Here is a 25,581-nt window from a genome sequence, read left to right as displayed (position 1 = left end):
GGCCTGATTATGTGTGCCGTTGTGTTCCGACATTTGTGACCCACCTTGGCGGGGCTTGGCTCAAGGGGTGGGGGAAGTCCCTACTTGTTCAGCTATTGTATGACATACACGAAGGCAATTGAATGAAGTCCAAATCTAATTACGTAGTCTAGCCTGTACTTGTCTCTTTAGGTTAACTTGGACTTTTATAACAGCCCATGACCCCATCGCAGCATGAGACGACACACTTTCTTCGCAGAGGCGAAATGTCGCAATGTCGCCATTTTTTCGTGATGTTTTCGCGCGCGCAGAAACTCCCAACTGCCACGCCCTACGATGTCCATTCAAAAACCAGGGGGAGCAGAGAAGCGCATGTGGTGGACGCTGTAGATCAGGAGGATGAGTTTGGTCTGGTGGATGCAAAAAGGTCTAGCAGCGGCCAAGGACCCTGGATATTCGAAATATGCAGCAGCATTGTTGTGGCTCTTTGACCTGGCCCTCTGTGCCGCAATCATTCTCAGGGTTCCATATACGGAGATAGATTGGACCGCTTATATGGAACAGATCAACCTAATCGTTCAAGGCGAAAGGGACTATACTCAGATCTACGGCGGAACAGGGCCTTTGGTATATCCAGCGGGCCATGTTTTTATCTTTTCAATTCTCTATGATCTAACGGATCAAGGAGCTGATATCGCCAAGGCCCAATGGATCTTCATGGGGGTTTATTTGGTGACCCTGGCAGTTGTATTCGCTGTGTACGTGAAAGCGAGACTCCCGCCTTACATTTTGCCATTGGTAGTTCTATCAAAACGGCTGCATAGCATCTACCTGTTGAGAATGTTCAATGATTGTTTTGCTACTCTGTTTGCAGTTCTGGCCGTTTATCTCCTTCAATTGTGCCCTCAGCCAACTGCCCCGAGGCAATTGCCTTCGATTTCAAAGATACTACTACTCTCCCTGTCAATGAGTCTATTTAGTATGGCAGTGTCTGTTAAGATGTCTGCTCTTTTGTACCTTCCGGGTGCAGCAATTGTGTACCTTTCGCAGCTCCACAATGTCTGGTCCTGTGCTGCACTTCTCTCACTCCCATTCCTCATCCCGCAAGTCCTGTTTGCACTTCCATTCCTTTACGAATTCCCTATTGAATACTTCGTCCGGGCGTTTGAGTTTTCAAGGGTGTTCCTCTACCAGTGGACGGTAAATTGGAGATTTCTTGACCTGGAAACGTTTTTGTCGGTACGATTCGCATATACCCTCCTTATCACTCACTTGACCATCTTAGTTCTCTTTGCACTGGTGCCAGGTGAGCGGTTCCTGCAGCCATTCCGAGCTGAATCACTCGTCTCTCTGTTCAAGTCAATTTTTACTTCGGGGCCGCAGTCTCAGCCCGTGGCAAACTACCCGCGATATGTCGTCACCACTATTGCACTGAGCAATCTCATTGGAATGCTTTGCGCTAGGTCACTACACTACCAGTTCTATTCCTGGTTCTACTGGTCTATCCCATTGCTTCTACACACTTCTTCTATGCCTCTTGTTGTTCAGCTTTTGGTGTGGGGCATGCAAGAGTACGCTTGGAATGTGTTTCCCAGTACGAATGTTTCTAGCTCGATGGTGGTGGTGTCGTTGGTATTTATTATCACGAACAATTGGCTATAGTTTCAATGGGTCAATACAGAGCTAATATTGTATCATACATATAACAGTCAATGCTACACTTTAATTTATATACCGCGTTAGTACGTACTCCATTCTTTTGTTCATAAGCGTGTCTTACAGGATAGTCTCTTGATATCTCTCGAGTTAATAACAGCACCGGTATAACTGAGCTGATAACAATAAAATAAATAATTAGTAACAATGTTAAATAAAAATCAATAGCGCATCATATGCAACCGACATTACACGGCCTACCGCTCTTAGTTCTATCAGTACCACTTCGAGGGGCGTCAAAATTTTGCAACTGGTTCACTGAATGGGCGCACTTGTTTATAGTCTGCACTAGCAGTTCTGGGTTAAACGGCTTAGAAAGGCACTCATCCATCTGGGCCTGCATGCATCGCTCCCGGTCTTCCAACAAAGCATGGCCAATAAGAGCGACAATTGGCGTGCGAGTTCGCACAGTAATGTTCTGCTTCTCCCACTCTCTAATTCGAGCAGTAGCCTCGAATCCACCCATAACTGGCATCTGGACGTCCATAAGCACGACATCGTACTTCTTGCGCTTGACAGCCTCGAACGCCTCGGAGCCGTTTTCAACCACCTCGACCCGGTGCTTGTACTTCTCTAGGATGCGTACTGCCAGCTTCTGATTGACGACATTGTCCTCGGCAAGCAGGATATGGAACTGCTTGGCCCCGTCGGAATTCAGAGGAGCAGCGCGGCTCTCCAGCGCGGGCCGAAGTACGTTGCCAATATCGTGTACTGAGCATGGGGTATTACCATAAGATGTGATTCCAAGGTCAAGACAGAGCTTGAGGTTGACTTGGGGGATGCATGGGTTGAGCAGAACCAGTGGGATGTACTTAAGATGGTTCAGCATCCGCAGCTTGGTGGCAACTTCGAGAGTGTCTACAATTATGGTGTCAAACTTGGGGCCAGTTCCAGATCGCTCGGGAAGCGGTGCTTCTTCGACGGAGTGCACGACCCAGCAGTTAAGATACAATCGCGCCATATTGGCAACCAGTTCCTCTGTAACATGTTTCTCGTGGACGGTGTCGATAAACAGCACATTGTGATCTCGGAATGGAGCAATTATTTCAAGTAGCTGATTGAGACCGGCGTCAGCTGGCTGGACGGCCAGTGTAAAGTGGAACTGGGAGCCCTCACCGTACACGCTCTTGACCCAAACTTCACCGCCCATTAGATTGATGAGACGCTTGGAAATAGACAGGCCGAGACCGATTGTCGAACCGTCGGCCTGGCGGGAGATGTCAAAGATGCCATCGAGCTTGTCTCCCTGGATACCGATTCCGGTATCGGATACGCAGAACTCAATTATCATCTTCTCGGGGCTGCCCCTGGACTGATCATCGGCCTTGCGGATACTAAACGCAACTTCACCTTTCTTGGTGAACTTGATAGCATTGCTGACCAAGTTTAGGATGACGTGACGCAGTCTGAAAGAATCTCCGACAAGATTGTCTGGGAAGGTATTGTCGACCGTATACACGAGATCGAGCGACTTCTCGTGTGCCTTAACGGCCAACGTCTTGAGAGCATCAAACACAGTGCCTCGGAGCCCTAACTCGACTCCTTTGCCTTCGTCAGCTGCCATTTATGGGTGCCATATATCTTTTTACCCTGCCAGCTGATATTTTGGGTGATGGATCTATGTGGGGTGTCCCAAACACTTTCCGTTGAGATAAGATATGCGCCATGAAGTACACGGTAATTCTCATAGAGAGTCATTCAGCATGCAAGCCTGACGAGGGCTGAATTTAGGGTAATGCTCGAAATAATCCTTACAGAACATAATTGTAATGGTGAAATGGTTTTCTATAGAATATACTGTAGTATTATGATTAGGCGGGTTAGTAACGCACTGCAGATCTCAGGGGTAATTCGTTCCTTGGGGCATTCTCAATTCGAGGTTGGAAGTGTAATATTAATTTTGCCGGTAGAATATCAACACAAGTGATATATCCAAGGGCTCTAATAGTACTATTTATCGTGAATACCTAGATAACTTAATCTTCATAGAATTCACTACCAATTAAGCAAATCGAAGCTAATAGTGAATATCAAACCAGAAGGTTGGCTATTATTGTAGGGTAGTGCACTTCTCTCGCTCCTATTTTTCATTTTTCAAGTCCCGTTTGCCATTCCTTTACGGATTCCCTCTTGAATAGCGTCCGGGAGTTTGATTTTTCGAGGGTGTTCATCTACCAATGGACAGTTTGTTGGCGACTCATCAACGTTTGTAAATCATCTGGAGTGTTATTTTTTCATGGGCGTGTCTTATACCATAGTCTTGCCTACGTTATTTCTCAGGACAAGAATAGTATGAATACGCATAAACCAATGAGCAAAATGAACGGGTTCCGCTAATTGAATCACTAAAGGTAGCACGCTGGAAACAGGCTATCCAAGGATGAACGGGCTACACATTCCTAGTAATAACAGAACAAACGAACAAATCAGCATTATACTGCTATACGACTGATAACAGTAAAAAAAAATAAACAATAAAAAATAATAGCTCGGAGTCATATCTCATCATGTACAATCGTCATCACACGGCCTACCCGCTCTTAGTTCTATGAGTGCCACTGCGCGGGGCATCGTCCTGGTTGTCCTTCTCATCTAAAGTGGTCAATGCTGAGACAGACCTGTCCAATTGCGGCCTCATTCCACCAGAGTTCGTGCTTGGGGAGCTACCTCCTGTCGCTCGGATTGCCAGGGAGGGGAGGACTGACACAGGCGAGGGTGTTGAGTTCAAGCCCGCGGAATTACCGCTGCTCGGATTGTTATTCGCGACATTGTTTGTAGTAACTGATGCCGAGGCGACAGCACTGTTGTTGTTGTTTCCTCCAGGGTTATTTCCAGAGAGCGAGTTCGTTTTGCCTGCTTTGCCATACCCACCACCGGTCGTCGGACCCAATGCCAGATTTCGCAATTGATTCACCGAGTGGACGCACTTGTTTATAGTCTGCACCAGCAGTGCCGGCTTAAGCGGCTTAGAAAGGTATTCATCCATCTGCGCCTGCATGCATCGCTCCCGGTCGCCCAGCATAGCATGAGCTGTAAGAGCGACAATTGGCGTACGAGTTCGCACAGTAATGTTCTGCTTCTCCCACTCTCTAATTCGAGCAGTAGCCTCGAATCCACCCATAACTGGCATCTGGACGTCCATAAGCACGACATCGTACTTCTTGCGCTTGACAGCCTCGAACGCCTCGGAGCCGTTTTCAACCACCTCGACCCGGTGCTTGTACTTCTCTAGGATGCGTACTGCCAGCTTCTGATTGACGACATTGTCCTCGGCAAGCAGGATATGGAACTGCTTGGCCCCGTCGGAATTCAGAGGAGCAGCGCGGCTCTCCAGCGCGGGCCGAAGTACGTTGCCAATATCGTGTACTGAGCATGGGGTATTACCATAAGATGTGATTCCAAGGTCAAGACAGAGCTTGAGGTTGACTTGGGGGATGCATGGGTTGAGCAGAACCAGTGGGATGTACTTAAGATGGTTCAGCATCCGCAGCTTGGTGGCAACTTCGAGAGTGTCTACAATTATGGTGTCAAACTTGGGGCCAGTTCCAGATCGCTCGGGAAGCGGTGCTTCTTCGACGGAGTGCACGACCCAGCAGTTAAGATACAATCGCGCCATATTGGCAACCAGTTCCTCTGTAACATGTTTCTCGTGGACGGTGTCGATAAACAGCACATTGTGATCTCGGAATGGAGCAATGCTTTCAAGGAGCTGATTGAGACCGGCGTCAGCTGGTTGAACGGCCAGTGTGAAGTAGAACTGGGAGCCCTTACCGTACACGCTCTTGACCCAAATGTCACCACCCATGAGGTTGATGAGACGCTTGGAAATAGACAGGCCGAGACCGGTACCACCAAACTTACGGGTTGTCGAACCGTCGGCCTGGCGGAAGGTGTCAAATATGACATCAAGCTTGTCTCCCTGGATACCGATTCCGGTATCGGATACGCAGAACTCAATCATCATCTCCTCGGGGCTGCCCTTGGATTGGTCGTCAGCCTTGCGGACACTAAGGGCGACTTCTCCGCTCTCGGTGAACTTGATAGCATTGCCGACCAAGTTGAGTATGACCTGACGCAGTCTGAAAGAATCTCCGACGAGACTGTCTGGGAAGGTATTGTCGACCTTGTAGACGAGATCGAGCGGCTTCTCGTTTGCCTTAACGGCCAGTGTCTTGAGCGCGCCAAACACAGTGCCTCGCAGCGAGAAGGCGATCTTCTCAATTGTCATTCGGTTAGCTTCAATCTTGGAGATATCGAGGATATCATCGATAATCGTCAGCAGCGAGTTGGCCAAGTTGTGGACAATGGACAACATTTCACGCTGGTACTGAGTCAGCTCGGTGTCCAGAGTCAGCTGGGTCATGCCAATGATACCGTTCATTGGAGTTCTGATTTCATGAGACATATTGGCCAGGAACTCTGACTTAGCGCGGTTGGCAAGCTCGGCAGCCTCTCGAGCAGCTGTGTTCCTCTGGATGGACTCTCGAAGGTTGAGGACCATCTGATTAATCTTCGTCTTGAGGGCGTCCATCTCACCGGAAGCCTCGACAGTGATGAACCGGGTAAAGTCACCGTCGGTAGCGGCGGCCGTAATCTGGGCAAACGCTCGCACCTGGGTTGTAAGATTAGAAGCCATAGTATTGACGTTCGTCGTGATCTCCTTCCACAGTCCGTCAACATCGGAAACCTGGGCCTGGACACCGAGCTTACCATCGATACCGACATCCTTGGCGACCCGGGTGACTTCTGAAGCGAACAGCTGAAGGCGGTCCACCATCTTATTAATAGTCGATTTCAAAGCCAGCATTTCTCCCTGGGCGTGGACGTCAATCTTTTGACTCAGGTCACCCTCGGCTACGGCGGTGGTAACATGGGCGATGGACCGCACCTGGGTTGTGAGATTGCTGGCCATGACGTTGACGTTCTCGGTGATTTCCTTCCATGCACCTTCTACGTCTTCGACCTTGGCCTGCCCGCCGAGTATACCTTCGGTACCCACGGAGCGGGCCAGAGTGGTAACTTCGGTAGCAAAGTTTTGCAGCCGGTCCACCATCTTATTGATAGTCTGTTTCAAGTCGAGAATCTCGCCTTTACAGTTTGCAGAGACTTTCTGACTCAAGTCGCCTCTGGCGACCGCTGTGGTAACATTTGCGATATTTCTCACTTGGTCTGTGAGGTTACTCGCCATAGCGTTTACTATATATTCAATTGTTAGCCCCCACCATCTGTCTTCCGCAATTCAGGAATTAAGGAAACTTACCATTATCCGTTAGTTCACGCCAAATACCCTTGACATCGTCGATCTTGGCCTGTCCACCGAGCCGTCCTTCTACACCCGTTTCGCGAGCCACTCGCGTGACCTCAAACGCAAAAGTCCGCAGCTGGTCCACCATTGTGTTGATAGTCTTTTGCAGCTCTAAAATCTCTCCCTGCGCATGAACGTTAATCTTCCTACTGAGATCACCCTGCGCTACAGCACGCGTTACATCAGCAATCTCTCGCACCTGGTTCGTCAAATTGCTCGCCATAACATTGACGTTGTCAGTCAGCTCTCTCCAGACACCCACGGTGCCGTCGCCCTCGGCCTGGCCACCGAGCGTGCCTCCAGCGACTTCGGTGGCGACCCTCGTGACCTCGGACGCGAACCGCTGGAGCTGGTCCATCATAGTATTGATGGTCTCCTTGAACTTGACGATCTCTGGGTCCATTTCCTGCGCATGGATGGTTACTTTCTTGCTGAGATCGCCCTGCGCCACGGCAATGACGACCTCGCCAATCTCACGCAGCGCCTTCTGGAACGCCTTGTTGGCATTCTGCGACTTGGTCAACTCGCGATCGAGCAGGTCTGTGTCAACAATGCGCTTCTGATCGGGCTGGATTGACTCCGTGAACGCAGACACGAGCGCTCGCGCGTGGAACAGGTCATTCTCGAGCCCTAGCACCGTCTGGCGCTGCGACTCAATCTCCAGTTCCTGGGCACGTACCTTGGCGCTGAGCGTCTCAAGGTCCCCTCCCGTGACTTTAGTGGTCGCCAGATCCTCTTTAGACGAAGGGGGCGTCGAGAACACGGGCACCACCCTGGTAGGTGGCTTCTTCAGTGCATTCAGCTTTTGCATCAGCACGGCCTTAGCCGCGGTGTCTTCACCAGGAAGGGAATACCCATGGGCCGGCGACGACGATGACGATAGTATCTCTGCGACGGCCAGGTAGGCCTCGTCGTACTGCGACATCGCCATAGTAGTATATACCCCTGTCGCCATTCACCAAATAAAAATAAAAAAAAGGTCCAACTATCCGCTATTCCGCTCTTGATAGAAGTAGGACGTCAAAAATTTTTACCACCAAACTCAACGATAGGTAAATAATGCGTTTAACAGGGTATTAATACCAAAACCACCGCGCGACTACGAGTACTACGATCCTTAATAAAATCTCCTCCTCTTAATTTTCCCCAAGTTTCTTTCTGGGTAGCCGTATTTAGTCCGTCTGTTCGTTCGTCTCCTGTAGCCTCTCTTCCCTGTAGCAAACAGAGAAAAGTCAGGTCCGGATCGGTTAGAATGAAGTGAACGGGGGATGCACTCCAGCAGTGTGTCCGTTTGACACACCCAAAGGCAGGCACATACATACGTTACGCACTCCCGTGCGGTGGTGGCTGCCGGGTAATTAAAGGGGGCATCCCCCGGCACCGCTTTACACGTGGACGCACGCGTATTTCTCAGCACCGTGCGGAGAACCGCTCTATTGCTCGTCTTTCTATTCTTGGGGGGCCAGCCCCCCAAACCCCCCGTAGCTCCGCTTCGCGGAGAATACCTGCTGATGTTCAATCCCTCCGCGTAAGCGGAGAGCCACGGGGGGTTTGGGGGGCTGGCCCCCCAAGTAGCAGGTTTGGTGAAGGTGGGCGTAATTCGAGGGCCAGGGGTAAATGGTTGACGGGCGCCGCGTTGACGTCATGATACCGGGCCCGGTAACCCAACTGCCCGCCGCCGGCTTATGCCGCACTTCTGCCCCTCCATGCCGCTATTGTACACCCCATTACACACATCAAAGAACCTAATGGTGTAGTACACCAGAGGTAGTAGTGCAGGTACACAAGAATTGCATGCCCCATCGGTATCAGGGCCTTGTTTTCCCCTTGGCATTTACAACAGGCTCCCCTTACACCCATACATAGCACAAAATGTACGCATAAAAAGTGTACTCACAAACGTAATTAACGCACAGCCGATAACTGTAGGCCTATAATGTGTAGCTACAATGGTTGGGAACCCGGCTTTATTTTTGGCGTGTTTTGGAAAATGGCGAGCCGCATCTCAGCCATCTACCGCCGAGTGAGACATCTACGAGCAGAGCCCTTATTGGCTATTTTTAGGTTCAGCCACCCCTGACGGAAACCCACCGCCTACGACTGGTCGGGCCCGCTTAGTCCATTGCAAGGGCTCTGCAACAAAAACAACACAGTGTACGTCTGAAATCAGTTACGTGTGTGTTTATATATAAGGAGGCGTGCATTTCGCAGATTCTTTTTCTTCATTTCTCCCTTTCGTTGGTTTTGTTTTTCCCTTCGTTTCTGTTCCTGTTCGTTACAGTTTGTTGGTGTGATTTGTCGTAAACAACATCCAGTAAACACACCGCATCAAAACCGTGAAATTTTATTTTTTGACTCTTTTCCTACCAACTACCCCTCATAATAATTTGTGTATAATAATAAGCCATGACTACTTCTGATATAACAGAGATCAGAGAGCGGTACGAGAAGGCCGGCCAGGGCCACGTGTTCCGGTTCTGGGACTCTCTCACCGAGGACGAGAAGACCCAGCTGCTAACGCAGCTAAACCTCGTAGACGTCGAGCAGGTGACGACTATTGCTCAGGAAACCCTGGAAAAGGCCAAACGTGAGAGCTCCCCGGGTGAGAGCACCATTACGCCACTTCCCAGTACCAGCACTGCGTCTCTTCTCGATGCTTCGCCAGAGGAGGCCGAGCAGTGGTACGACGCCGGTATGCGGCTTATTGAGCAGAACAAGGTCGGTGTTGTTTTGCTGGCGGGTGGCCAGGGTACGCGACTCGGTTCTTCTGCGCCTAAGGGCTGCTACGACGTTGGTCTGCCGTCGCGAAAGTCGCTGTTCCAGCTGCAAGCCGAGCGGATCAAGAAGCTCAGCGAACTCGCCGGTGGGGCCACCATTCCGTGGTATATTATGACCTCGGGTCCCACCCGAAAGCCCACCGTCAAGTTCTTTGCCGATAACGGCTACTTTGGGCTTGATCCGGCCAATATCACCTTCTTTGAGCAGGGCGTTCTGCCATGCTTGACTCCCGAGGGTAAGATCATTCTCGCTAATAAGAGCACTGTTGCATTTGCGCCAGACGGTAACGGTGGCATCTACAACGCGCTCAATCGGTCGGGTGTACTGGCTGATATTGCTAAGCGAGGCATTGAGCATATCCACACATACTGCGTGGACAACTCGTTGGTACGAATCGCTGACCCGAGCTTCATTGGCTTCTCGGCCCAGCGAGGCGTCGATATTGCCACCAAGGTGGTGCGAAAGCGTGATGCGACCGAATCTGTCGGTCTTATTGTGTCCAAGAACGACGCCCCGGCCGTCATTGAGTACTCTGAAATCTCGCCAGAACTGGCCAGCGCCACTGTCGAGGGCAACCCAGGTCTGCTCAAGCTGCGGGCCGCCAACATTGTCAACCACTACTATTCGGCCAAGTTCCTGCTCAACATCCCCAACTGGACGTCCTCGTACCTGCCGTTCCACATTGCCAGCAAGAAGATCCCGTACATTGATCTCGAGAGTGGCGAGGTTGTTGCCAAGCCATCTAAGCCGAATGGCATCAAGCTGGAGCAGTTTGTGTTTGACGTGTTCCCGCGGCTCTCCTTTGATAAGTTTGCATCTCTTGAAGTGTCTCGAAAAGACGAGTTTTCGCCTCTCAAGAACGGCCCTGGCGCCAAGGACGACTGTCCGGAGACCTCGCGCCGTGACTTGCTTGCCCAGAGCAAGCGGTGGCTTGAAAAAGCCGGCGCCATTGTCGAGGTCGACGAGGTCGAGGTCTCTCCACTCACTTCGTACGGTGGTGAGGGCCTCGGCGAGTTCAAGGGCCAAAAGATTACTTCTGCATCGCTGTAATTTATTACACTATTAAATTATTAATCGATTCTCCATCTTTTATTTATTAATTGCTAATATTTCCATTGTGAAGATTTCAACCATCGTACCATTAGTAGTCTTCGAGGGCCAGCCCTCGAGCTCCCGTAGCTCCGCTTCGCGGAGAACTCTCCTTAGATATAGCCAATTGATCCATGGCAACAAGTTATCTCCGCGAAGCGGAGCCCCAGGGGGGGGGGGGTTGGGGGGACTGGTCCCCCCATTAAGTGCTAGCAGCGGAATGTATTCGAGGGCCAGCCCTCGAGCTGCCGTAGCTCCGCTTCGCGGAGAATAGATATATCCAATTGATTCAGCAATTATCTCCGCGAAGCGGAGCCCCAGGGGGGTTTGGGGGGACTGGTTCCCCCATTAGTGCTAGCAGTGGAATGTATTCGAGGGCCAGCCCTCGAGCTCCCGTAGCTCCCCCTTCGCGGAGGGCTTCAATCCACGCCTTAACGGTGATCTGAAACCAAGCTGCTATTTGTGCGGACTGTTGCTCTCTCTCTATAATTGAGTGAATCAGTTGAACCTTAACTCTCTCTCGCTAGATGATGAAGCATAGTAACTCTTTTCTTAGTTAAGGTTCGATGCTTCGGTAGATGGGGCGAATAGAAACATTCACGACTCAATAATATATTCATCGCCTTATGAATGACCATAAATATCGTTTCTATGACCGTGGTAAGCTTATGGCAAGCAATTGCTAGATATCTGGCTGTGTAATGATGAAGTATCCTAGAAGACATCGTCGTAGTACTACCGGTACTTAATGGCATAGCATTGAGTGTCTCACTCGCCTAGAAAATGAATTATTTTTGGGTTAAGTGCAGTTGGTAGATTCCTATAAGAATTGGAGTGTTTTATACATGATGTGATTATGTACCGTGAAATCGGAATTCTCGACGTCGTTGCCAAGAAAAAACGGTGCCTTTGAAGTAGCCTTAATTATATTGTACTGTATATGCGCATGTAATGCGTTCCAGTATCTAACGGCGGCTGATAATTTCTTATAATCCAATCATATTGTCCCGTTTTCGTATATTGACCCAAATGAGTTACAGATGGTACCAGGCAGTGCCGATAATACCAGTACTGTTAATTGCGTAACAATTTTACCCTGTTGGCTAATGGTCTATTGCACCAAGTACATTGAAATAGTCTCATTACAGCTATGGAGAGTGGCTCTGAAAATCTCTTGTGGATGTAATTGGCCGAGCATGCAGAACTTAACAAGATCCATCTATACATTATAAACTCCATAATCATTTATTTATTTTATCTTCTCAGGATTTTGATATAGCCAAAAAAAAGCCATAATCTAATTTCTTCGCTACCAATCAATTTAACGCTCCAATCTCTTTTCGGCAGCACTCTTGAGGCTCTGTCGCACGTCGTTCACCTCATCCCTAGAAGCATTGTACTTGACACTTGCCTGGTTGAATGGGTTCTCTGGAGACCTTTCAAACTCCTTTCGGATAAGATCCTTATACTGGTTGAGACGCATGCCTGGCCGCTCCTCCTTGATTTCCGGCAGCCGGTCAGCCTCAAAAGCAGCATACGCGGCCTTAAATCGTCTCTCCGGGTGTCGCTCGATATCAGACGCCTTCTTACCGCCTTTGGTGATCTCCAATGCATCTAGCGCATCATCAATACCAGACGCATACAGAGCAGACTCCTTGCCGTTACCCGTGCCAATGAAGTCATCAATCTTGCCTGCCCGACGGTTGGCCACCTTCTCCTGTCCTCGCTGCTTGGACTTGAGCGGCTTGGTCGGAAGGCTGGCCTCCTCCTCGGCCAGCAGGGCATCACGCTCCGCCTTCTTTCGGTCAGCCTCGGCCTTCTTCGCTGCTTCACGGTCCTTCTTGGACAAGTCTTTGGACCCGCCGGCCCACTTGGCGTCTTCTTGAGCGGCTTCACGGGCCTCTTCTTCTTGCCGCTTTCGCTCTGCCGCTTCGGCTTTGCGGGCGTTTCCCGCCGCCTGGCCTCGTAGTTAGCTAAAAGTCCAAACAAATGCTAATTCCGACTCACCTTCCTTGAGTTTGTGTCTGCACCTCTAGTCTTACCCATCTTTAATCCCGTATGGACAACAGTGATGCGATGGTCGCGATGGTCACGATGAGAGGTGGTGTGCCCTGCATATTGGTACCGTCAGGGTAAGTTTTTACTGGCACTTGCCTAATGCGGAAAAAATCACTGGCCACTTTAAAATGCCATATGCTCGACTGACGTCGACCGGCGTAGACTGGCTTCGGCTGGCTTTTTGGGTGGATTGAACAAGAATGATGGAGACCAAAAGCTCCCTCCCTGCTTTTCTTCTCAATGTTCTTGGGGCCAGGGCCTAAACGCCGTAGTTCCGCTTCATGGTAGTTGAGGTTTCCCCAAACCCCTCCTACGAATGCATTCTATAGCTATGAGGTGAATCCTGGTGCTTTATTGCGTTTTATTTCATTTTAATTTGTTGTATTGATTGAATTCTATATTAATTTTGTGTAATCTTTCGAACTCTCGTCATATTGTAATTGTTGGCAGTAGCGGATGAATGTGTGTCTGTATCACGGCATTGTTACTTCTGAATCTAAAATCTCGCTGTGGAAACTGTAATTGACAGTATCATTACAACTCTTCCATATGGTTGTCATGATAGGCTGTATGTAAAGCATAGCGGAGTGATATTCCGGTTATCGTCATGTTACCAGTTAGCAAGGTTACATCGCTCGCCGTCACGCTTTTGATTCCAGATTCCGATAATATCCAAACGAGATTGCAGAACTTAAAAGTGAAGCAGCGCAGTTATTCTGTCCAATTTTGTTATTAGTGGTAAAGTCCTTGCAGTTATTCATCGTGCTTAATGTGTCGGTATAGGAATCTGCTGTCCCTACTATAGCCACCCCTATCTTGTGGTAGCCACCCGTAGCATCTCTCAACTGGTTGCTGAAAGTGTCATAAATGAGCAGTGCAGCCCCTATTTAGCCTCTTTCACAAGATGAGCGTCATTGGCCACTGCTCCTTTGATATCAAGGATAGCCATCATTGAGGTCCACTTTTCACCTGATGAGCGTCATTGGTCACAATTCTTTTGACTTCAAGGATAGCCATCCATGACGTCCACTGTAACAATATTGCGATCATAAACAAGACACTGAATAATATGCAGTATGCGTATATCCGTCGAATACGGACTGAATCAGTGACGTTCATGGTTACCTATTGTCTGTTGAGTTTTCGTAGAATATCTACTACCTAATCCTTATGTACTGACAGTACAACGTTTGCCTCCACTGGACAAAATGCGCTAGAGCGTGAACAGGTGCGTAGTAATATCAAAACGTAGTGAGCTTCAAAGAATAGATGGGCAAACGGCCTATATCTCCCTTATGTGTTGCTGAACAAACAGGCAGTAATATCGAAGTGTTCACAATAGAAACAGTGAAGAAAAAGGAAAAGAAAAAATGCGAGGGAATGGTGGTCTTATAAGCTGACTTCAGAGAGTGGAAGGACAGCTACTGTATAATACACTGTACTACTGTGGTATGACGACGACGCGAAGGTGCAACAGCACTACTGGATTAATTAGACAAAGCCATGCATGTACACCAGTTCAAACGGCAACACTAGGTATGAAGCAATAATGGTTTATGTAAGGCCATAAACATGGGGATAAGCCACGCGTCTATCCATTCGCCGACGGATGACCCGAACCTTGGGTCTCCAAGACGCCCCAAACCATCAGCGAAGCGCTTGCCCAGTCCACATTCATTAAGGACAAGATTGCCAGACACCAGGGGAGCTATTCGACCCCAATTATACCGCAACCGACAAGCTTACGAAGGGAGTACATCCGATAATTCATAAGTTGGACCTTATGCAGGCAGAGGTGCATGACCTAAGGGAGGGCAATACTGGCGTCGGCAAACGATGGAAGGTTAAACGAGGGGGTTTTGACGGATCCCAGGCAAGGAAATTAATGGCCGAAAAGGGTGTGGTTGAGGAGGAAAGACACGTCGAGGAAGAAAACGAGAGGTCATCAATGCGGCGTCGGACGGGTCTGCGGCACTGTGGCATCTGTCGCATACCAATTCGCGACGTGGTGGCAGCCCTTAACCGCCAAAATACCGTGTCTCCGCATCGGATGCGTCCTCCGCGAAGCGACAGTTATACAATGGCCACCTATGGGTGGCATCACGTACCCGTCGCCGGCGTTACAGCAGATCGCCGTCACCCAGGTTACCAGGTTGGATACTCTTTGGCCTGCCAACTCGATCGGAGTCCGTAACTACCAACCTAGACCGAATGATGCCTACCTAAAAGCCTATCTCATCAAAGTTGTAGAAATCGCAGTCCTGGATACCGTACTTCGCCCAGATATTCTGCACCAGTCGGAACCATGGCTCGATGATCTTCGCAATGGCCCCTCTGGTAGCCATAAACGTGATATACGGTTAGCCGACCCTGGGCTTCGTTGACTGAAGCGACCTGTCTTGTCATTCCCGACACGTCGTATCTCGCGACTCGCAAGCAGGACATTGGTCATATCTGCCACATTTGCATGACGGGATGGAAACCCTCGCGCATCCTGTTGTATAGTTTACTAGTACCCGATGTGTAACACTAATTGCCGGTAACACTTTCAACCATTAACATGTAAAGTTTAAATCTAGTACCAGGGTAGTCGAAGAACGGCAGTTGAACTAAATTCGCGTGAATGGATTTGGTGACCATAGTTTTGTTTCACTGGAAGGGTAGGATGGATGTACTTATAGAACTACAGCCACTATAATTGGCGAAGACGGGCTCAGGGAGTTTGAGGGGCTGGCCTCTCAAGAATCGTCAACTCAGTAGCGTATGGAATCGCCGAGCCCCATGAGCCGCATCTCGGAGTTTGGTAAAAGCCGTTGGACGTAGCCGGGCTGCCGATCACGCTGGTTCCTGATTTACCTAACGGCCCATTACGTCGCCGTACACCACAGACCAAGTCCGACCTCGGCTCCGGCTAAAATAAAGAAAGAGTGACAGGGGAGAGCCCTGTCACTATAGTGTACTACTGTGGTACAGTGTACAGCACGGTACTATGGAGAGGGATTGGTGAGTCTAATTATGAAATTTGGCAGCCGGAGACAGATTGACGGGTGGGTGTTGTATACGGTATGCATTTCATATATCTCACACATTAGTGCCCCGTATGCCAAAACCATCCCCCCGCCTTAATCGACAAAAAAAAAATTATTTCTTTATACATACCGCGTATTGTACGAGTAGTGTGGCTATACCGCCGTTGCCATAGCTTTCTCTTTCTACGCCTCAGATAACGTGGGTACATTCACTGAGGGGGGTTTACAAGCAAAACGTGCATCGCCCCCTGTTTCTCGATCTCGGAGCGAATGAAAGGTCCCACCGCCACCCAAACGGCTTGTAATCTCCCAACGCTTGCGCAGGCGGCTCAGACCTCCCAAAACCCCCCCTCCTCCTCCTCCAAACAGCAGACGTTCTGCGTGCGCATTGGAGGAGGAGGAGGAGGGGGGGGGGGGGCGGAAATAATCCACACCACCCACATTAGACCCGGCGGCACATTACACTGCGGAGTAATTTTTTTTCCTCGAAAAAGGGCAGGAAGGGAGGAAAAAAATTTACTCGGATATACTCGAGGGGCTAATTTTTACCCAAGGACTTTTTGTCATCAAGTTCCGGCTAGGCTTTCCGCCTTTCGTCTACTGTTTTTTTTTTATTTTTCGCCCGTGTCGGCTTAGGTTTTCCTGCGCACATTTTACCCTCCCTTGCGCACGCGAGGCGTGAAGAACCATCCAACCCCCTCCTCCTCTCACCTTCTCGCAACCCCGAACGAAAGCAGCTGAGTGGAAGGAGTGTTCCATTACCTGTCATCATCCCGGTCAGGACCGCACCAAGTCTTGGAGAGAGAGAGAGACGAAGAAGCAAATCCGCACGGATTTTAGGAACTTGTGTTGAACTGGGACACGCTTTTTCCTCGTTAAAAGCCACGGTTAGGGAGTTGTGTAGACGGCTGGACCAGAGGACGGTTGAAACGACAGTTGGCTTTTTTTTTATTTATTTGTTGGGACGCTCGAGAAAACGAAAACCCGCATCGCGAGTCTGCTCTTACTTTCGAGCCTCGGTCGCTTTTCTACCACTTTTAACGTTGTTGCATCTTTGCTTTGGTACCCCCCCCCCCCTTTTGAGATCAAAAGAGAGAGAGAGAGCTAGCAAAAGTTGCGAGGATAAAGCCTAATTTTTTTTTTAAAAAAAAAGATCTGGGTCGCAATTGATTTGAGAGAAGACGGTTTATTTCTTCCTTCAATTTTTACTGGTGAAAACACGTTACAGTGCGCGACGTTTTGAAGACCATGAACGTCGATGCTCAGAGCCATAACATGAGCGTACCGCACCCGGGAAGCCAACACCACCAACCGGGGCAGCCGGGACAGCAGCCCCAGCCACCACAGCAGATGGGACAGCAGAAGAACGATAAGGACCTGCTCCACTCGTACATATATGACTACCTGGTCAAGCACAACCTCGTAGAGTCGGCCAAGGCATTCCATAAGGAGACATCTGGGTCGCGGACAGCGTCGCCAGGTGCCAACGGCCAGGGCCCCAAGGTAGAACCTGTCAATGGCATGCACGACACCAAGCACGACGAGGATCTACCGAAGCCCATCGTGCCCATCGACGCACCCCAGGGCTTCCTCTACGAATGGTGGCTGCTATTCTGGGACATGTACACCGCTCGCGGCGGTAAGGGTGGCGGTACGCCGCACGCTCAGCAATACGCTGGGGCTACGATGCGACTTCGCCAGGACACTGCGAACCGCGTAACGCACCTCCAGAACAATGCCATGGCCAACGCGGGACTGATACCGCAGGGGCCCGTCATGAACCAGCAGCAGGCGGCTTTGTTCCGGCAGCGCCAGGCGGCCGCCATGAACGCCGCAGCCGCCGCAGGGCTCCAGCCGCAGCAACAGCAGCAGCAGCCTCAACAGCCGCAGCAGCCGCAGCAACAGCAACAGCATTTTGAGAACCTTAGCGAGGCTGAGAAGCGAAACCTGGCGCACCGTGCGGCGCTCAACTCGTCAAATCGGCGCGGTATGCCGACCCAGGCGATTCCGGTGCAAATGCAAATGCTCAAACAGCAGCAGATGCTCCAACAGCAACAGCAAGCAGCCCAGGCTCAGCAACAGGCCCAGCAGCAGGCCGCCCAGCACCAACAGAACCCCCAGGCCGCCGACGACGGCTCAGGAGGCGCGTCACACTCGCCGACTCCCCAGAACTCGTCGCCGGCCAAGCGCCAACGCCTGTCGCCCGATGGGGCATACCAGCCGGGCCAGCAGCCCCAGAACGGCCAGCAAATGTACAATGGCCAGCCATTTAATCCACAGATGATGCAGCAGTTCAAGGCCCAGGGTGGTGCGCCGATGCCCATGACCCAGCAGCGAATGATGATGAACCCTAATATGGCAGCAGCCGCAGCCGCTGCGGCGAAGGTGCCTCAGCCGCAGCAGCCGCAGCAGCAGGACGGGGCCGGCCAGCCGTTGTTCCAAGTGGAAGGGTACCCGGGCCGCCAGCAGCCGCAGGGCCCTGGAGGCCCGCCAAACGCCGCGTCGGTTGCGGCTCAGGGCAATGCGCTACAGGACTACCAAATGCAGCTGATGCTACTGGAGCAGCAGAACAAGAAGCGTCTCATGGTTGCCCGAGAGCAGCACGGCGAGAACGGCGCTCAACCGGGCCAGCAGCCGCCAGGACAACAGCAGCAACAAGGCAACCAGCCGCCAGGCGGGCCTCAGCGCACAATGTCGGCCGGATCTGCCCAGTTCCAGCAGCAAAAGATGGGCAACATGCAGCAGACGGCGAGCTCGCCTTCTTCGCAGAACGACATGGCGCGACGGGGCACCCCCAAGCTGGGGAACCAGCCAGCGCCGCAGTCACCAATGCCAGGCCAGTCTCCACACGTGGGCAACGCGCAGTTCAACAATGTCGATTTTAACGTTATGGTGAGCGGACCCAATGGCCAGATGATGCGGCAGCCATCACAGGGCCAGCAGCCCCCGCAACCACAACAGATGATGAACCGCCAGGGCCAGATGATGTGGAACCAGAACCAGCAGCAGCCGAACCAGCCCCAGCAGCCGCAACAGCGCGCCGGAGCGGCGGGCCAGATGCCCCCGCCCCAGGGGCCGGTCAATGCGGCGGGCAACCGTACCCAGCCTGCGTCTCCGAGCTTACAGAACCCGCCGACGCCCAAGATGGCGGCCAAGAAGAAGGAAGCCGCTGGGGCCGCCGGGGGTAAAGGCAAGCGAGGAAAGAAGGCCGGCGCTGGGCAGCCTGCTACTCCCGTTACTTCGGAGCCGCCGACGCCTACTACGCCCGTGACGCCGCACAACCCGAGCGGATCCTTCTCCTCGATGACTACGGGGGCGGATAATAACACTAATGACAAGAACAATACTAATAACCCTGGCGGGTCGCTTCTGTCGCAGGCGGCGAACTTCTCGGTGAACCAGCATATCAACCAGGCGAACAAGGCGGCCCCCACTGCGACTCCAGCGACTGCTACGGCCAGCAATAATAACAGTACCAACACGACGAGCAACACCAACAACAATGCTACTAATAACGCGAGCTCGGGCTCGGGAGACGCCACCAAGGGCGACGTCAATGGGTCCTTTTTGGACAACGACGCGTCGTCCTTCTTTAATGAGTTTACGACTGCCAACGATGGGGATACCGGCGATATTGACTTTGACTTTAACAGTTTCTTGAACACTGATGAAGGATCAGGGTTGCCATTTGATGCTAATGGAGGATTTAACTGGAGTGAAAGTGTAGAAGCCACGGATTGATATCTGATAATCTTGGTGTAAAAATGTTATTGTTTTTTTATTAATAATAATATTTATTGTGCATTGGCTACACCTATTTTTGTACTAAGTTCCCACCAGCGATCTTACTGTCCGTTGAAGTAGCACGGGGAATGGTTCTTCTTACGTTCAAATGCCGCTCTTCCTGGGGCGCTGCCCCAGACCCCGTAGTTGGGGGCTCTGCCCCCAAACCCCCAGCATTCTCCTCTCTAGTATGTTCTCCCTCGTAGTAAGAATCCAGCTGGAAATTATAGTACCGGTAATTGAATATTGAGCATATTCGAAACGAATAGAGATACATAGTTCCGATCAGTTGCTTCTCAATCTCACTTCAATTCCTCCTCAATTTCTTTCCAGGGAGTAGCCCAGGTAATTTTGTCTAATTGGGTGAGTGAAGTTTGTTAGAGTGAGTCCAAGTCAGCAGTCGAACGGGATGGTGCCGTCTTGATTATTGGTATACGCATATCTCCAGCAATTCTACAAAGTACTGTATCATACAGCTATTATCGTTTTTTTATCAGTTATCTATTGCTACAATTATAATCATACGCTAATATCTGTTAGCATAAACCGAGATTTATTCGCGACACTGACATTGTATGTCAGAGAAGTGCATTGTGCCTTGCACCACAGTCTATAACGCATTGTACTGTATACAGAGAATAAAGGAGGGGAACAATTCCACAATAGTAATGGTAGTTAAGGGCGTCGGTATGTAGTTATCGTCTGGAATGTACCATCAACATCACGGTTATATCCACCCCAGCATACTCCAGTTACAAGCTACATTCAAAATAACCAATTCATTGAAGAATATTGTCAATACAATATAAAAGAAATACAGAAGAATATCATGTCAATTGCACATGCGTTGCGGGGATGGCCTGATCACAAGCCTTACTCTCAGGGGCTCCCTGGAAGGCGTATTCCAACATGCGGCACCGAGCTTTTCCGATGGAGGGGGAAAATATGCACAACTTAACCGAGGATTATCCTCAACCACGTCCTTCCTCTATCATAAAAGAGCTGAATCGAAGCCATTTTTTAATTTATCGTGGAAATATTATTCTTCCGACATAAATATTTTGAAAAATCTTTAGCGGGGAAAACTACCCCTGAACATATATTGCACAAGCCGACGTTTAACGGAGATGGACGACAACGTCGTCTTCGAGAACACGCCACTGGCAGAGTACCTCGAGGACGAAGATGAAGCGTTCCTGTCCAACTGGGGGATCGAACCAGAGACGCGACGGCAGTTCTCAGGGTTCGGTACGCTGCCGCTCATGCTCAATGCCGAGTCCGGCAAGGCGAGGCTGCGACGAGACCGCTTCCGTAACCTCGTGAGGAAAGCCCTCCAGGCCACGCTCTCGGAGGCGGAGACAGCCCAGTTCCTGGAGCGGTTCAGATACGCCATTGTCAGCAGCGAGCTGCTAGACGGGCGGGTCTCGATCCACCACCATCAATTACACAATACCCATGCCAAGGCTATTACTACTACTAACGATTTTGACGACACGAACAATACTAACAAACACACTAATTCATCTAATTCAACTAACCATACTAATAATGAGCGAACCAATATTCTGCTTGGCGAAGACGGCCCCTGGTCCATCATTAAAATGCAAAAAAAGCAGCACTGGGTAGGCGGAGGCGGCTGTATTGTCGTCATTGTGGCTTTGCTCTCGTGGGGGGTGAAGCGCAAGACCCTCAATGCCAGTTCTACCACTACGGTACTCGTCGTGCTACTGTGTATGTCGCTCTATCTTTTTGCCCACTCGCGCAGACGCACTGTGAGATTACTACGGGCCAAGGCCGTGGCCTATGCGTCGCATTTCGTGGCGAACAACAAGCAATTCGACCATGCCGTAGGCCGCTGTCTCAGCCTCATTCTCGAGGTCGAGCTGCTCTCCCAGGGATATCGCGCCGAATTGAGCCCTGCCGTGGGTTCGGGAATTGATTCTCGCGCAATGGCCAAGCATTTACGGTCAAGCTTATCGGCGGCACTCTATCTCATTCTCACGTCGTATCTCGAAGGAATCAACGAGATCCTCCCTCACTGTGTGACATTGGATCTCATGCGATATTTGGATATCTACGACGTAGATGCGTCCGAGCTAGGATTTGACCGACAGACCGTTTCGCTTGAGATCTCGCGGGACGACTTCTACGGCGTACATGGTGCCAACGTGCCAATTGCACATTTACGGGCTGAATTCAATAAGCTTCATTTATTGCGGCGGTTCTACATGTGCTGTCTGCTCTCGCTTACCAGTCGCGATGATTTTGCGGGTGAAATCGCGTGCTGGAGTTGTGCCGTGCACCAACTGCGCGACATTTCCGACCTCGTCCTCCAGCTGAGCCGGACTATTCTCAATAGTCGCCACGTCCTTAACGAAGCCAATGCTGCGAAGAAGACTAGTCTCCCGGTTCGCCGCGATACAGACTGGCGGGGGCACTTCCGTTCTCTTAATGAGATAAGCTGTACTCTACAGCACATTGAGGCGAGACTCCAGGTACTCAGCGATACAGACGACAGTGCTGACTACTACCAGAACTATGAGATGGTGGGCACTGAAATCCAGCACCTTGCAGCCACCTGGGAGCGCGGGTTCAAGGATCTTTCGAAACCAGAACCGCCGCCGTGTGAGCCCGCTGTTGTTGCGGATCCTCCTCCTCAGCATTCTCGTACGTTTTCAATGGACTCGGATTCAACGATGGGGCCATTTTCAAGCGGTACGACGCTTGCAGACGGGGAGTCAATGTTGCGACCGTTTAGCCCCCGCATGGATATGATGATGATGGAGCGGCTCGGGCACCGCCGAACAGACACTACGAGCACGGCATCGAGTATGACGATCTTCCAGGGCATCGCCGAGGACGACAAGTTAGGCCCTTCGGGGAGAAATAGCCGCATGAGCCGCACCGATCGCATCAAGATGATGCATCAAGCTCGCGAGGCAGAGGCCACTCGCAAAGCTCAGCAGATGACGCGCCAGAACTTTGTCAATGAGCTTGATAGTGTTCTACGGCACCGCTAACTATATTTATTTGTACTTTTAATAATATTTTGTATTTCCTGCTTCTACTTTTGTCTTATACAATGGTACAAGTACAATTGAGAAAATAATATAAAAAGAGGGATAAGCATTTATTCATAGGTTTCAAGCAGTCAAGATAAGTCAAGAGGGATTCGGAATCTGACGTCTAAAGATGAAGAGTGGCGGGGTATTTGGGAGCGGCCGATCTCAGGGGTAGTTACCCTGCAGAATTGTGACAGAATGATAGACACCATCTCAGGGTGCTACTGCTGACATTGTAGTATGGTTAACTTATTCCTATAGCTGATTCTGGAAAATGCATATATAAATGAGAGTGTCAGAGATGCTTAGCGAGACAATATTATCATCATCATGCACTAGCCAGAAGCTCAATCGGCATGAGTATCATGTCAAGTATCACTGGCATATACCCTTGATACAGTGTATTATTATACCTTTCTTAGGTAATTGGTTCTGCTACCTGATAAAAAAAATAGTAATTATCGTATCATTATATGTAATAATTGGTCATGACAAGGTACAGAAGGCTACTGATCTGGAAAGGGACAAAATAAGGACAGCAATCTGTGCCGGCCAGCATTAAAAAGTGAAGTTGTATTACAATATCGAGGAATACTGAGGATGGTGTATCAGACAATACATACTGTTTAGTCAATCTTGATAGAAGAGTAGATCCTCCTGACAAAGAAAAAGGCGGTGAGAAGGCCAATGGAGCCCGTCAGCACAAATACCAGGATGGAAAAGATTAACGAGTACCCAAGGTAGAGCACATTAGAAATGAACCCGCCAAGAGAGAGCTTGCTGAGCAAATAAAGCAGCGCATTGAGCCAAATGTAAATGGCACACGAGCCACCAAACAGGAAGGCCCGCCACTGCCAGTGGTAGTTCTCGCTCGTGAGCGAAAAGTAGGTCATAAGCACCGTCACGGCCGACGAAGTCGTGATCATGAGACCGTAGCACACAAACAAGAAGCCAAACATGTAGTAGAGCCGGTGCGACCAGATCGAGTTCATAATGAAGTAGAGCTCGACAGAAATGGCAAAGAATGGGAACAGTCCAGCCAGGAACATGGCTGGCACCCGCTGCAGGTACCGTGGCTGAGGAGGGATCTGGCGCGGGATCTGGTTAGTTCGCACCGGGAAGGAAATTGGCTTCCTGCTGGCACCAAAGATGTATCCACCGCACGAAAGAGGCACCGAGAAAGCGAACCAGATAGCAGTAAGTGCCAGCATAGTACCGAACGGCACAGCCCCAGAAGACCCAGCAAAGACGAGGAAGAAATTGAGGGCCACAAAGATGGCAAACACAACTCCTGGTACTACCAGAGGCGTCAGGATCATATTGAGCTTCCATTGCTCACCACCCAAAGTCTTATAAGCCCTCGCAGACACATAGCCTCCTGCAAACCCGAATACCGTGTAAAACAGAATCATCATGGTTGACAGGGACCCGCGGTTAGATGGGGAAAGGAAACCAAGAAGTGCAAAGAAAAGCGTCACAGCGGCCATTACAAAGAGCTGGATACCGCTACCCAGCAGAATCGACAAGGCCATGCGGTACTTGGGCGCTCTAAACACGTCGCCGTGGACCAGCTTCCACCCCGAGTCTTCCTGTACTGCGTCTTCGCTCAAGTCAATCTCGTTGTATCGAGCAATGTCGCGGTGCAGGGCCCGGGTAAGAACCGTAGCCACCAGTCCTACGAGGAAAACAACTACGATTACCGAGTTGACGAGCGAGAACCAGTGGATCTTGGGATCGTACACATGAAGATACTTGTCCCACCGGGTGCCCCAGCTCGTCGGGCTCGGAACCCATGTCACCGAATACGTATACATCACCGTCGTTTCCTTGGCATCGTTCAAAATAACCATATCCTCGGTCTCCGAACAGTCCACGTTGCCGTCCTTTTCGGTCGTCTGTCGCGAAGACGGACGCACAATGACGCCCACTACGCGGAGCTTCTTTCCTCGCGTCTCGTGATACTCAATGGTGATATCGTAGTGGTTATTAAGAGCAGCACTGCTCTCAGAGGTCTCTGCGGAGCCCAACGGGAACCCTGGTGCGTAGAAAGTCGAGTTCGTGTCCGGGTCCTCCATCTCCTGGGCCGCAGGCAGGCCGTCAACAATCCAATTGTGGTTGTATCCCTGCATGATTCGCCGCGACACAAACTTAGCATCCCGCGGCGTGTATTTCGCCGTACACAGCTTCTTGCACGTCTCGTTCTTGCGCATGAGGAGCTCAAACGGCGAGTCAAAGATACGGTCGCCAAACAGGATCGAGCCCAGCGACTCCGACTGCTTCTTGGGCCCGCCCTTCGGCGCGCAGAAATTGAATGCACGGAAGTAGTAGTCGTATGAGATAACGCTACCGCTTGTCCCGTAGTCGTTGCCTGGCGTTAGGCTGTTAACGAGCAACGGCACGCGTTCGTCTTGGTCGTAGTCCGTTGGCGCCACGCCCGGCAGGTAGAATGCCTGGCACACGCCCAGCACCGACACGAGAAGGTAGAACAGTACTCGCATCACCCCCACCATCACTCCAGTTCGTCTCGTCCGTCAAAGGGTGGTTTTATATCGGGTTCGATTTCAATGTGGTCGTCGGTATATGCGGGCGCGCCTGCCACTTGGTGATTTCCCGGGCCGTTGTGGACACGCGTGTCCCTCGCGCGCGCAACATGCCACTCAGCATCGCCCCTGTCCATCGCGGGCGTATTTATAGATGGATTGATATATTTTGTAAAGCTGGACTATGCTCCTCCAGAATGCTTCCAGAGAGCTGAAATTGGTTTCTTTAGGTCCATGGACGA

The 25,581-nt window shown here is 50.6% G+C and overlaps 8 protein-coding genes across 8 annotated transcripts; 4 read left to right on the top strand and 4 right to left on the bottom strand.

Moving 5' to 3' along the window:
- Positions 1-378: 378 nt before the first annotated feature.
- On the top strand, positions 379-1,641 carry ALG3 (dolichyl-P-Man:Man(5)GlcNAc(2)-PP-dolichol alpha-1,3-mannosyltransferase; the record flags this gene model as incomplete). Its single annotated transcript, XM_076683309.1, has 1 exon — positions 379-1,641. One exon carries the CDS (start codon positions 379-381, stop codon positions 1,639-1,641), a length of 1,263 nt encoding a protein of 420 aa, XP_076542553.1.
- Positions 1,642-1,867: 226 nt separating this feature from the next.
- Positions 1,868-3,259, bottom strand: TRVA0_007S03202 (uncharacterized protein; the record flags this gene model as incomplete). Its single annotated transcript, XM_076683308.1, has 1 exon — positions 1,868-3,259. The coding sequence occupies one exon, from the start codon at positions 3,257-3,259 to the stop codon at positions 1,868-1,870; it is 1,392 nt and encodes a 463-aa protein (XP_076542552.1).
- Positions 3,260-4,225: 966 nt separating this feature from the next.
- Positions 4,226-7,925, bottom strand: TRVA0_007S03180 (uncharacterized protein; the record flags this gene model as incomplete). The annotated part of the gene is made up of 2 exons (XM_076683307.1): positions 4,226-6,891; positions 6,956-7,925. The coding sequence occupies 2 exons, from the start codon at positions 7,923-7,925 to the stop codon at positions 4,226-4,228; spliced, it is 3,636 nt and encodes a 1,211-aa protein (XP_076542551.1).
- Positions 7,926-9,406: 1,481 nt separating this feature from the next.
- On the top strand, positions 9,407-10,828 carry QRI1 (UDP-N-acetylglucosamine diphosphorylase; the record flags this gene model as incomplete). Its single annotated transcript, XM_076683306.1, has 1 exon — positions 9,407-10,828. The coding sequence occupies one exon, from the start codon at positions 9,407-9,409 to the stop codon at positions 10,826-10,828; it is 1,422 nt and encodes a 473-aa protein (XP_076542550.1).
- A 1,360-nt stretch (positions 10,829-12,188) lies between these two features.
- TRVA0_007S03136 (coiled-coil domain-containing protein 124) lies at positions 12,189-12,913 on the bottom strand (the record flags this gene model as incomplete). The annotated part of the gene is made up of 2 exons (XM_076683305.1): positions 12,189-12,824; positions 12,875-12,913. The coding sequence occupies 2 exons, from the start codon at positions 12,911-12,913 to the stop codon at positions 12,189-12,191; spliced, it is 675 nt and encodes a 224-aa protein (XP_076542549.1).
- A 4,289-nt stretch (positions 12,914-17,202) lies between these two features.
- Positions 17,203-19,695, top strand: TRVA0_007S03114 (LisH domain-containing protein; the record flags this gene model as incomplete). Its single annotated transcript, XM_076683304.1, has 1 exon — positions 17,203-19,695. One exon carries the CDS (start codon positions 17,203-17,205, stop codon positions 19,693-19,695), a length of 2,493 nt encoding a protein of 830 aa, XP_076542548.1.
- Positions 19,696-20,864: 1,169 nt separating this feature from the next.
- On the top strand, positions 20,865-22,757 carry TRVA0_007S03092 (uncharacterized protein; the record flags this gene model as incomplete). Its single annotated transcript, XM_076683303.1, has 1 exon — positions 20,865-22,757. The coding sequence occupies one exon, from the start codon at positions 20,865-20,867 to the stop codon at positions 22,755-22,757; it is 1,893 nt and encodes a 630-aa protein (XP_076542547.1).
- Positions 22,758-23,425: 668 nt separating this feature from the next.
- TMN2 (Tmn2p) lies at positions 23,426-25,297 on the bottom strand (the record flags this gene model as incomplete). Its single annotated transcript, XM_076683302.1, has 1 exon — positions 23,426-25,297. The coding sequence occupies one exon, from the start codon at positions 25,295-25,297 to the stop codon at positions 23,426-23,428; it is 1,872 nt and encodes a 623-aa protein (XP_076542546.1).
- Positions 25,298-25,581: the final 284 nt, after the last annotated feature.

Source organism: Trichomonascus vanleenenianus (assembly GCF_965637985.1).
Source record: "Trichomonascus vanleenenianus strain CLIB 3782 genome assembly, contig: TRVA0_007S, whole genome shotgun sequence".
Classification (NCBI taxonomy): domain Eukaryota; kingdom Fungi; phylum Ascomycota; class Dipodascomycetes; order Dipodascales; family Trichomonascaceae; genus Blastobotrys; species Blastobotrys vanleenenianus.
Note: the sequence above shows the minus strand (reverse complement) of the source record. Positions and strands in the feature narration are given on the sequence as shown.